At 51.6% G+C, this 12,862-nt stretch overlaps 1 protein-coding gene and 1 non-coding gene across 2 annotated transcripts; both read right to left on the bottom strand.

The window, feature by feature from the left end:
* Positions 1–9,668: 9,668 nt before the first annotated feature.
* TRNAA-CGC lies at positions 9,669–9,741 on the bottom strand. The gene has a single exon. It is a non-coding gene; the product is annotated as a tRNA-Ala (tRNA).
* A 634-nt stretch (positions 9,742–10,375) lies between these two features.
* On the bottom strand, positions 10,376–12,639 carry LOC119355263 (kinetochore protein SPC24 homolog). Its single transcript, XM_037622050.1, has 5 exons — positions 12,258–12,639; positions 11,743–11,884; positions 11,555–11,656; positions 10,994–11,067; positions 10,376–10,832 (listed from the first exon to the last, which is right to left on the bottom strand). Exons 1-5 carry the CDS (start codon positions 12,436–12,438, stop codon positions 10,735–10,737), a joined length of 597 nt encoding a protein of 198 aa, XP_037477947.1. The 5' UTR covers positions 12,439–12,639; the 3' UTR covers positions 10,376–10,734.
* Between the last annotated feature and the right edge of the window lie 223 nt (positions 12,640–12,862).

Raw genomic sequence — 12,862 nt, 5'->3', positions numbered from 1 at the left:
AGTTGATATTTTCTTGTTGATATGCAACATTTTGATTTAGTTAATAGTTTGTAGTTGATATATATAACAATTTTGATTTGGTATTTGTAACTGATAAGTAAAAATTTAGACATAGTTGATATAAGCCTCTGGTCATATATAACACTTTGATTTAGTTGATATAAGCCTATGGTCATATATAACACTTTTGCATGTTGATCTTGATGATCATCCCATGCTAAGTTGCTACATGTGGTTGTTAGATCCATTTATCTTGTTTGATTAGCATTGATGCTAGCTTGTTAAATATGTTCAGTTTGGCACAAGATAAACAACAAAGATTGAAAACAGTAGCATGGCAGTTCCTGTTATATGTAATGTCTGTTGCTAACCACATATCATCTTATATGTTAATTTTAGTTACTAAGCCTGAACATTCTGTTTTCCGACTAAGATCGATGCATTGAGAACTTTATGTTTTTTTTTCTTTCCTGTGAAGTGGATCGTTCATCTTTGCTCATATTGCTTTAGGAAAATGGTGCGACCACCACCACCATGTCGACTGTGCAAATCAAGGTACGTCAGCAGCCTTGCAACTGGCAAGCTATTCGGCATCTACTTCCAGCCGAGTTTTTGTCATGCGGCGGTAAGAAATTATATGAAATGTAACAACTATTTTGTTTTTATTGTTGGCATTAATGCATTGTGTTATTTTGCTTTTTGTACACAGATTGTCCCATGCAATGTGAGGTTGAAATTCAACAATCTGACAGGAGACACTATGACCTTTGAGGCTCCTGGGGGGCCTACACCATGGAGGTCGAGAAAGGACGCAATATATCGCAGATTGGAGGAGATGGATGGGCATGTTTCCTCGCCCGCATGCATCTTACTGGTGGTGAGTTGATCAGATTCTCCTTCAGAGCAGAAAGACCCAAGCTGGCTGTCATTTATATCAACCTGGTGGAAGATGATGAGGACCCACTCGATGAAGATGACAAGGACCCACTTCATGAAGCCATCATAGCCCAAAGAATGAGGCTAAGCGAGGAGGAGGTGTGCAACCTATGGGACATTCCGCCACGTGATGACTATGTCGGGGTGCCATTCGTGACCTGCGTGACAAGTACCATGGTCGATCGGCGTGATATGGTATGTGATACGTCTCCAATGTATCTATAATTTTTGATTGCTCCATGCTATTATATATTCTGTTTTGGATGTTTAATGGGCTTATTTATACACTTTTATATTATTTTTGGGACTAACCTATTAACTGGAGGCCCAGCCCAAATTGTTGCTTTTTGCCTATTTCAGTGTTTTGCAGAAAAAGAATATCAAACAGAGTCCAAACAGAATGAAACCTTCGGGAGCATGATTTTTGGAACAAATGTGATCCAGAGGACTTGGAGTGGACGTCAAGCAACCAACGAGGAAGCCATGAGGTAGGGGGGCGCCTCCCCCTCTGGGCGCGCCCTTCACCCTCGTGGGCCCCTCGTGGCTCCACCGACCTACATCTTCCTCCTATATATACCTACGTACCCTGAAAACATCGGGGAGCACCACGAAAACCTAATTCCACCGCCGCAACCTTCTGTACCCGTGAGATCCCATCTTGGGGCCTTTTCCGGTGCTCTGCTGGAGGGGGCATTGATCACGGAGGGCTTCTGCATCAACACCATAGCCTCTCCGATGATCTGTAAGTAGTTTACCTCAGACCTTCGGGTCCATAGTTATTAGCTAGATGGCTTATTCTCTCTCTTTGGATCTCAATACAAAGTTCTCCTCGATTCTCTTGGAGATCTATTCGATGTAATCTTCTTTTGCGGTGTGTTTGTCGAGATCCGATGAATTGTGGGTTTATGATCTGTCGGAGTAATGGGCCATGGGTAGGCTAACCCGAGTCCCAGAACCTTTCAAGACATCGGGGCAGGCTGCGCCCCTCAAGACCCCAGGACAAAGAGCCGCCTTCTGAGGAGTCGGCGGCAAGGTCACCCGCTAGCCACTCGCGGCCGAGTCCCAGGGACGACTTCAGGACAAACCGACTCCTGACTGACGACTTCCCAAGAAGCCGGCCTTGGGGAGTCGGCCCGCGACTCCAGCAAAACCCCATGTCCTCATCAAGAGGGACAGGACAGGGGAGTGGCTACAGTGAAGACTGCTCCCACCCCTTTCCAAAGGCGAGCATGGTCACAGTACGCCGTACCCACGGAGATCTCCGTGCGGCGTGGCACTGTTGCCATGCTGGCCCTGACATCAGCACCGGTGGACCGAATCCTGCACCCACGACGGCTTGTCTATACGACCTTTGGGCGGCGGGTCCCACCGGCCAGCAGGATCCCAGAAGACGGCAAGTCTGCCACAAGTCGGACCCGTCGGGTGTCAGCCCCCAAGAGTCGGCCGGCTCCTCCCCCGGGGCCCACGAGCCATTAATCAGATGTGACGGAGAGTGGCAATAGTGATCGCCCGCCAGGCGGCGGGGCTGTTGCCACGACTCCATGACCAAGCCCGCGTCATCAGAAGCACGACTACAGTAATCAGCAGCCGGCAGGCACGACTCCATGACCAAGCCCGCGTCATCAGAAGCACGGCTACAGTAATCAGCAGCCGGCAATACCCGCCCGCGGCGGACGTGGCCTGTCGGCTCCGTACCTAGCCAGTCAGCGGGGCCCACCAGTCGGCGGGCCCCAGCAGTCGGCGGAGAAGACGGAGGCCGGAGGCACTGATGGCGGGGCCCGCGTCCAGCCGGATTACCATTGTACCCCTGGGGGTAGGCCTATATAAACCCCCCAGGGCACCCATGCAAAGGGTTGGAATCCATTAGCACTACACCAGACCATATAGGAAAGAGAGAGCTAGCCTTGCCTTCTCCTACCTTCAGGAAACAGCTCAAGGAGCAATCATGTAAACACTTTGCCGTAGTGATCATGCAGAGACCCCGCAGAGCAGCAGTAGGGGTATTATCTCCCCGGAGAGCCCTGAAGCTGGGTAAGATTCGCCGGCGTGCATGTCTTCGCCTCATCCCGTTTCTAGGCACCGGCGACGTTCTACTCGCCCCCACCATTATAAGCCATCCTTTGGCATATGTCGCACCCAACCCCCGACATTTGGCGCCCACCGTGGGGCATGGTGCACCGTCGTCTGGAGATCTGTTCTGGACGGGAACCCTTTTCCTCCCTGGCGAGCGCAGCCAGCCAGGCACGCCAGACGGAGTTTGCGCCGACGCGCTGCACGGCGTTGAGATTGCCTGCACAGCTAGCCGCCTCGCCGAACTTGTCGGCGAGGTCTGCATCTCCGACGAACCTGCATCCGACGTAGGCACGGGTGGCTCCGAGAGCCTCCTCGCGGGCCTCCTCGATCAACTCCACGTCTCCGGCGAGCCTGCCGTGGACTTGGAGTCTGTAGGCTCCACCGACCCGATGCTGGTCGACTCCGACACCGCGTCGCTCGACGCATTCCCTACTAATGTGGTGGTCTACGACGAACCTCTCCCTCACGCGGAGAGTGACGGAAGCACCGTCACTGAGGTGCTCGTCATTAGTCATGACGAGCCTCCTGGCGGAGGAGCGCATGACCCACTTGGCGCGGCGCTACAAGACCTGACTGCGCCCATTCCGGAAGACGCTGACGCGGAGACGTTGGAGGCGCGCCGCCTTCAGCTCGTCGAAGGCATGAAGAAGCTGGCTAGCATGAGATGCTTGTCGGACGCCTACTGGCGGGAGATGGATCACGTTGTTGGCGGCTCGCCAGCCCCAGCTGGGCCCAGCCGCCTCGGCGCGGTCCAGCAGCGTGGCGTAGCCATTGCCAACCTGATCGGGGCAAGTCGCCCTGTGTACGCCACGCCTGCGGAGAACATTCGAGCCGCCCAGGCGGCGGCGGACGAGCTGGACAATTTCGAGGGCGAAGAGCGCCGCCTGATGATGGAGCGAGTCCAGCGGCTCCTCGACGCGGCTGCCGCGCAGAATGAGGCTGGCTGCCGCATAGAGGCACCGCAGCGGCAAAACGACGACCTTCGCCGAGACCAAGGCACGACGTCTCGGACGCCGACTGGCGGCACCCGAGGAAGAAAGGACAAGGATCCGACTGTCAGCCACAGTCGGACTTGCATTACCGTAGAGCGCGACCGAGACGGTCGCCCGAGAGCAGTAGAACGACGGGACAACTGTCCGCCTCCTCCTCCTCGCAGGGAAAGGCGAGTCTCCCCGTCTCCTATTGATCATCCGACTCTTGGTGACCGCCTTGGCCGCCGAGAGGGAGTCGGGGAAAACGACGCCCGCCACCGGATCGACCGGCTTCACCGATCCCTGGCACTGGAAGAAGAAGACGAGTTGGGTCCGCCTTGTTTCGGGCCCCGCATTCGAGACGAGCCCTTTCCCAAAGGGTTCACGCTCCCAAGAGACATGCCCAAGTACACCGGCTCCATGAAGCCGGAAGACTGGCTAGTCGACTACTCCACGGCTGTCAGCATAGCGAACGGCTACAAGCGTGTCACCGTAAAATACGTTCCGCTCATGCTCCAGGGCACGGCCCGGACATGGCTGAACAGCCTGAAGCACGGCAGCATCAACAGATGGGTCGACTTCATCGAAGCCTTCGTACGCAACTTCACCAGCACATACAAGCGTCCTCCCAAGCCTCGTCAGCTCTACTTGTGCATGCAAGGTCCCGACGAGTCAACTCGCGACTACCTCACGCGTTGGGCCGAGCTTCGAAACTCCTGCGAGGGCGTGCACGAGGTGCAGGCTATCGAGTACTTCATCGCCGGGTGCAGAGAAGCCACCCTCCTCAAGCACAAGCTCCTCTGCGACGAGCCAGACACCATCGACGAGCTTCTGATCATAGCAGACAAGTACGCCACTGCCGACTCCTCCATGAAGGCGGAGATTCAAGTTAGCGCAACTGGCAAAGTGGCCCCTCAAGCTCCAAGAACTCTGGCGGGAGATGCCAGTCGGCGGCAATAGCAGAGCGACCACAAGCGCAAGGCCCCGCAACCGGCTTCCAGCAGCCGGTAGGTCGCGACAGTTGAAGCACAGCAGCCGGATGGGCAGCCTCCGCCCAAGCGACAGAAAGGCGGCAAGCCCAACTGGTTGCCGGCCTTCTCCTACGAGCAGACTCTTGATGGACCTTGCAAGTTCCATAGCGGAGCGAAGCCGTCGAATCACACCACCCGGAAGTGCCACTGGCTCACTAGGATCGCCAAGGGAGACGGCCACCTACCTCCCCCGCCTGTTGGGCAGCCGCCTCCGCCTCCGCCCCAGCAGCCGGCTGTCAGACCAGTCGGCACAGTACAAGACGAATACCCCGAAGAACACGGAGCCTACGTGTTACTTACCAGTATGGCTGATGATCGACGCAGCAGGCGGCTGCAGCGACAAGAGGTGAATGCAGTAGCATCAGAGACGCCAGAGTTCATGCACTGGTCCGAAAAGCCTATCACCTGGAGCAGGGCTGATCACCCAGAGGTGATGCCGAGTCCGGGCTCTTATGCCTTGGTCTTGGATGCCACCTTTTCCATAGATAGACGAGCTGCTCGTTTCTCGCGAGTTCTGATAGACGGAGGCAGCAGCATTAACATCATGTACAAGGACACCATGGAGAAATTAGGAATCAAGCAAAGACAGCTTCAGAACAGCCGGACTATGTTCCACGGCATTGTTCCTGGGCTTTCCTGCTCACCAATCGGCAAGATCCTGATGGACATCCTCTTTGGAGACAAAGATCACTTCTGCCGAGAGTCAGTTTGGTTTGAGGTGGTGGACCTTGAGAGCCCATACCATGCACTACTCGGCCGACCCGCCTTGGCCAAGTTCAAGGCGGTCCCCCACTACGCCTACCTCAAAATGAAGATGCCCAGTTCCAGGGGGATTCTGACCATAACCGGTGACTACCGGAAGTCGTCTGCCTATGCGGCTGAGAGCAGTCGGCTAGCTGAGTCCCTGGTAATCGCGGCTGAGAAGCGGCTCCTTGAGCGGGTTGTGGCGATGGCCGGTAAGCAGCCAGAAGTATCGCCCAACCCAAAGGAGTCGGAGGCTGAGGGTTCGTTCAAGCCGGCCAAGGAGACAAAGAAGATACCCTTGGATCCGGAGCACCCAGAGAGGTACGCTGTCATAGGCGCAACCCTCGACAGCAAATAGGAAGGCGAGCTTGTCGATTTCCTCTGTGAGAATCGGGACATCTTCGCATGGTCCCCCAAAGACATGCCAGGTGTACCGACGGAATTCGCCGAGCACAAGCTACATGTCCGATCTGATGCAAAGCCGGTCAGGCAGCCCCTGCGCCGCCTATCAGAAGAGAAGAGAAGAGTTGTCGGAGAAGAAATAGCCCGGCTCCTAGCGGCTGGCTTCATTATGGAAGTATTCTTTCCAGAGTGGCTAGCCAATCCGGTCCTGGTACTAAAGAAGAACAAGCAGTGGCGAATGTGTATTGACTACACGAGCCTCAACAAAGCCTGCCCCAAGGACCCGCGTTTGCTCTACCAAGAATTGATCAGGTGATAGACTCCACCGCCGGATGCGAACTGTTGAGATTTTTGGATGCATACTCAGGATGTCACCAGATCAAGCTGAACCCGACTGACAGACTGAAGACCGCCTTCATCACGCCGTTTGGAGCCTTCTGCTACCTCACCATGACGTTCGGCTTGAGGAATGTCGGCGCCACCTTTCAACGTTGCATGCAGAAGTGCCTCCTCAAGCAACTCGGGAGAAACGCCCATGTCTACGTGGACGATGTGGTGGTGAAGACGAAAAAGCGTGGAACACTGCTGGAAGACCTCAAGGAGACCTTTGAGAACCTGCGCCGATTCCAGATCAAGCTCAACCCCGAGAAATGCGTCTTCGGAGTACCAGCCGGCCAACTCCTTGGTTTCCTGGTCTCCGAACGCGGCATAGAATGCAACCCTGTAAAGATCAAGGCCATTGAGAGGATGGAGGTACCCTGCCGACTGCTGGACGTGCAAAAGTTCACCAGCTGCTTGGCGTCCATCAGCCATTTCATCAGTCGGCTGGGCGAGAAAGCTCTCCCCTTATACCAACTCATGAAGAAGACCACTTTCTTTGAATGGAACCACAAGGCGGACGAAACTTTTCTCCAATTGAAGAAGATGCTGACTACTCCACCCGTTCTGGCGGCTCCGACTCCTAAGGAACCTATGCTCATGTACATCGCCGCCACCAGCCGGGTAGTCACCACGGTCATTGTAGTGGAACGCAAGGAGGAAGGCAAGGCACTACCTGTCCAGAGACCGGTATATTACCTGAGCGAAGTACTGTCAGCCTCCAAGCAGAACTACCCCCACTACCAGAAGATGTGCTATGGCGTACACTTTACCGCCAAGAAATTGAAGCCTTACTTTCAAGAGCATCCAATCACTGTGGTCTGCACGGCCCCACTTGCCGAGATCATCAGAAGCTGAGATGCTTCTGGCTCAGTGGCCAAGTGGGCCATAGAGCTGGCTCCCTACACCATCCACTACCAGCCCCGCACCACCATCAAGTCACAAGCACTGGCCGACTTTCTCGTCAACTGGGCCGAGACCCAGTACCTACCTCCAGCGCCCGACTCCACCCATTGGCGGATGCATTTCGATGGCTCCAAGATGCGCACCGGCTTGGGAGCCGGCGTCGTCCTCACTTCCCCTAAAGGCGACAAGCTCAAATACGCACTGCAAATCCATTTTGCCGCCTCCAACAACGTCGCCGAGTATGAGGCGTTCATTCACGGGCTCCGGCTTGCCAAAAGAACTCGGCATTCGCCGGATCTTGTGTTATGGCGACTCGGACTTAGTGGTCCAACAGTCATCTGGCGACTGGGACGCCAAAGATGCAAACATGGCGAGTTAACGTTTCCTCGTGCAGCAACTCAGTGGGTATTTCGAGGGGTGCGAGTTCCTCCATGTGCCAAGAAACAACAACAACCAAGCAGACGCCTTGGCACGAATCGGCTCTACCCGCCAAGCAATACCATCCGGCGTCGCCCTTCAACGCCTCCTCAAGCCGTCTGTCAAGCCTTCACCAGAATCAGACTCCATCTTCGTGCCGGCTACTCCCGAAGAAGTCGGATCCGACTCCAGAGCCCCGGCAGACGGTACGGGGATTTTGGCAGATGGCTCCAAAGGCGCCACAGTCGAAGCCGGCCCAGGGACTGCAGTACCCGGCCCGGGGACTGCGGCGGCGGGCTCGAAGACTCCAGAATTCGGCCCAAGAGCCGCGCCAGTCGGCCTGGGGACTTCATTAACCCAGCAAGCGGTTGTTGACTCCAACCCGCCGCCTCCCAGCCCAGCCGCCCTCGTCCAAGTCGCAGATCTGGCAGTCGAAGAAATAGCAGCACCCTCATGGGCCCAGCCCATCCTCAAATTCCTGGTGAGCAAAGAGCTGCCGATTGATGAGACCTCAGCTCGGCAAGTACAACGCCGAGCGGCAGCCTACACCATAGTCAATAGAGAGCTGGTCAGGCGCAGCGTCACTGGTGTCTACCAGCGCTGCGTAGAGCCAGAGCAAGGCCAAGCAATTCTCAAAGACATCCATCAAGGCGAGTACGGCCACCATGCGGCCTCAAGAGCACTTGTCGCAAAAGCCTTTCGACACGGTTTCTTCTGGCCAACTGCCTTAGAAGAGGCCAAGGAATTGGTCCAAAAATGCAAAGGGTGCCAGAAGTTTAGCTCCAAGCCGCACCAGCCGGCTTCTGCACTCAAGACCATCCCCATTGCCTGGCCTTTCGTAGTTTGGGGTCTAGACATGGTGGGACCATTCAAGACGGCACGAGGTGGCTTCTTACTTGTCGCAGTGGACAAGTTCACCAAGTGGATAGAAGCGAAGCCAATCAAGAAACTAAACGGCCGACTACCGTGACTTTCATCTCCGATATCACAATTCGGTACGGCATACCACACAGCATCATCACCGACAACGGCACAAATTTTGCCAAAGGCGCCTTGGCCCGTTTTTGCGCAACACAGGGCATCCGACTGGACCTAGCATCCGTCGCCCATCCACAGTCAAACGGCCAGGTGAAGCGAGCAAACGGCCTCATCCTGTCCGGCATCAAGCCCCGGCTGGTCGAGCCTCTGGAGCGCTCGGCTGGCTGCTGGCTCGATGAGTTGCTAGCCGTCCTCTGGAGTCTGCGCACGACTCCAAACAAGTCAACCGGCTTCACGCCTTTCTTCCTCGTCTACGGTGCCAAATACGAACCACAAAACACACACACAGGAGGAAAGCACAAAATAGGCTCAGCGCGCACCACTGACGAGCCCTCGGAATCATCACTAAACAGACGGCAACGTCGCGAGACATAAGCAACATCGGTCCAAGGCTAAACGTGAGATTGAGACTTCGCTTTAGCAAGCCCAATGATTCATACGTGAGTTTGGCTAAAACATTATCGATAAATAACAGCAAGGAATAGGGACAGAAGCATTAAGTACAAAAATATGGAGATGCGAGCCTAAAACATCATCGATAAATAACAACAAGAAACAGGGACAGAAGCATTATTTTTTATTATTAAAGTAGAAAGAACAAAACAATAATTGGCTAAAACATTATCGATAAATAACAGCAAGGAATAGGGACAGAAGCATTAAGTACAAAAATATGGAGATGCGAGCCTAAAACATCATCGATAAATAACAACAAGAAACAGGGACAGAAGCATTATTTTTGATTATTAAAGTAGAAAGAACAAAACAATAATGGAGATGCGGGGAATCGAACCCCGTGCCTCTCGCATGCGAAGCGAGCGCTCTACCATATGAGCTGCATCCCCTTGGCGAACGTATCTGATCTGTCCTACATTAATACAGAGTATAAGAGATGCAAAAAAGTATTGTCCTCACGACGTTCTCTGTCAACTAGTTAATTCAGGTACTCCATGCGCTTCACTTTCCTGGTCTGAGAAGATGATACCATGAATCAAGTGTTTTTTTTTCCTTTTCGACCATTCGAATTAACACTAGCTAAAGCACCTGGGTGGCTGGGTTTGCAAGTTCGACAAACTTCACAGTACTAGTATTTCGAGATTGACGAAATGCAGAGTGCCATATTCCTTCCGTCCAGAAATACACGATGCACACAACTTTCAAAATCCACAATACATCCAATTAAATGTGGATCATCTATGAAAGTCAATAGCATTGAGATGTGATCTTTTCAACATCAACCGTCAAAGCCAATGATATATATCTGCATCACACAATCTTAAAATGGTTACACAAATTGTTGGTCAAAGAAAAATAAATCAAGAAGTGCCTCTACCTTACGTTAATTATGGACAGAGGAAAATACATGAATGAACCATATATTGAAACAAACAGAGCACATGATATTTCATTTATATTCTACATATCATACATCAATATATGATGATCACATTATTTCAACATGATTTTAAACAATACAGGTGAGCAACATCAAGTAAAAGTGACAAAAACATCCAACAAAAAGAAACAGGGCAAACATTACATTTTACACATCGTACAGGCCTAAGAGGTATGGAGTAGCAGGTGCTGATATAAGGGAGATTTGGTTTCTCAAACTAAAAGTGAATGAAATGCCAGTGCAGGAAATCAAATCCAGATCGACAACAGAGCTGAGCTAGTATATTTGCCAAGATATGAATAACAGGATGCCATACAACTAGGTCATTTGAAGCAACTGGGAGAGTTGCATTCTTCCGATTGGTGGGCGGTTACCTTGCACAACAGCCTACAAATGCAATTGCTGCTAATGTACAATGACTACAATCTGCAGGTACCAGGCCCTACATCATTTTCCAAAGCTTGTCCCCGATCTCAACTGGTGACATTGTCTTCTCAAATTCGAACTTATCTAGCTTCTTCCTGTTCTTGTCAACAATATCTGATAAAAAGCTAAGGATTGCACACAAGTTTTGTTTGCTGCAGATAAAAATAATATAGTGACAAAATGCAGAATAGTAGTTTATTCGACGTCCATAGGTAGAAACTGATGTCCTTGAGTACAAGAAAAGAAGGCAAAACAGTAACATATTGAAAGGATACATCCAGAAATCTTCTCCTGATCTTCGAAATCTGGCATGATATTTGTAACTGACACACACATGGAGAGCATACTTCTGCACAAAAATGTAGTTGGTCAATTTAACTGCGAAATAGGATAACCGGTACAAGCAACAATCCTGAAACTCATCTCATACTGAATTAGGAGGAACCATTCATTTACATTCCAACCAGTGTTTAGAAAAATCACCAAACTTTGCTCGACAATCTTGTGTGCAATGAAATGAAATGAAATGCAATGGCAAAATATGTCAGGGGGAAGATAAGGAAGCGGTAGCATTATCCAAATTCATAATTTAGAAATGAACTACAAATACCGATTTGAACTTCAATCCTAGTTCTTATATAACGGTGAATATCAAACAGGCCACTACATAGAACTTACTGTTGGGATGGACAACGTAATGGTGCTGCTAGTTATACAGCCCAGATGAGATTTTCTAGCTAGCTTGACCATCCAAATAGTTTCCCACTAATGGCATGTGAGCAGTTACGAAAGCAAAATGTACATACATGTACTCGGTGATACAAATCTGGACTTACTGTGCCTTCAGCATGTCTTTCTCCTTCTTCTTGACAGCATCCTTTCTTTCTTCTATAGAAGCCCTTTGACGGTCTAGGTTATCAAGCTCATCACTCACCGCTGTGTTGACAACATAAACTGTATCAGCAATCCAACTTAAGGTAGCAATTCAGATGATAATGATACAGATGTTGAAATAAGAACTTATCTTAAGTCTTGGCGAAGCTGTTGCTCCCCCCGGAGTTTCTCCTCCATCTCATTTCGTAGCGTGTTCAGTTCTTCATCAGTAACTGTTTCAGCTTTTGACTTGTCAACCTTTTCCTTGCAGGAGTTTAATTTTTCCTCATACTCTGTTGCACAAAAGAAGCATGCCACTTTTATTGTCAAATTCTCAACTAGTCAACCATCACCACTTCTCTAATTATTTCAAAGGTAACCCACTGTTATTATTTTGTTTCCATAACAGGTGCTTGAATTAATGTATGTAAAGTGTTCCTTGAATCCTTTGGTATGCAAGTGCTGGAATGCTAAGTAAATTAGATATGCTAGTTTTTTATTCAAAATCAGGCCCTTTTAAGCAGGATTTTCAACCACAGGTACTCAAAAATTGCCAGTGACCCTAAATTTCCCCCACTGAACTTGAGCACCAAAATCGTCTTCACCACACGAGGAGTTCTAAACACGACATGAATCGGAATCTCAACAGAGCCGGAGAGAACGGACCTTTGACTTGGAGCTCGAGGTCCCCGGACTCGGAGCAGCAGGCGGAGCGCAGCATCCGTGCCCCGTCGCAGGCCTGCGCAAGGGCTTCGCCGTCCTTGCTGCCCAGGAGCACCCCGACGAGGTCCTCGCCGAGGGAAAGGAGGTTGGCCACCTCAATCCGACTACCAGCATCTTCCGCCATCGGAGAGGCGCCGGCAAAACCCTAACAACCACTTTCGCTTTCCACAGGCCGCGAACCGGGGAAGAGAGATGGATTGGGCTCCGTGGGACACCGGCGTTCAGGCGCTGCCGGTGGCTTCCGGGAGGACGTCGCGATGGATTTCTGATGGATTTGGGCGGACTACTTTCTCTAACAATGGAGACTAGGAGAATGGCAGGTTTGGGCTCCAATTTTCTTCCTAGACCCAATTCGGTCTGTGTTAAGTGATTTAAGTCCGAAGCTCGGGAGGGAAACGGCTGTGCTTCGCGGGCCGGCCCAGAAGCACCCGTGCACGACACGTCACATACCCAGCCTGGCACACGGGAGCCATTAGTTAACGAGCGCTTTTTCGAAAGCCTCGCAACGATCAGCGTCACTTGGTGCGCTCTCAGCCATTTGTCACGTG

Source organism: Triticum dicoccoides, chromosome 2A (assembly GCF_002162155.2).
Source record: "Triticum dicoccoides isolate Atlit2015 ecotype Zavitan chromosome 2A, WEW_v2.0, whole genome shotgun sequence".
Lineage (NCBI taxonomy): Eukaryota > Viridiplantae > Streptophyta > Magnoliopsida > Poales > Poaceae > Triticum > Triticum dicoccoides.
This window is presented reverse-complemented; position numbering and strand designations above follow the sequence as displayed.

What these genes read in the sequence shown, in the direction of transcription:
- LOC119355263 (XM_037622050.1), bottom strand. Translation starts at nt 12,438, where the DNA reads ATGGCGGAAGATGCTGGTAGTCGGATTGAGGTGGCCAACCTCCTTTCC. An exon ending in AAAGACATGCTGAAGGCACA is followed by an intron (nt 11,068 to 11,554) that starts GTAAGTCCAGAT and finishes ATTTTTGTGCAG; the next exon opens with AAGTATGCTCTCCATGTGTG. An exon ending in TCAGGAGAAGATTTCTGGAT is followed by an intron (nt 10,833 to 10,993) that starts GTATCCTTTCAA and finishes GCTTTTTATCAG; the next exon opens with ATATTGTTGACAAGAACAGG.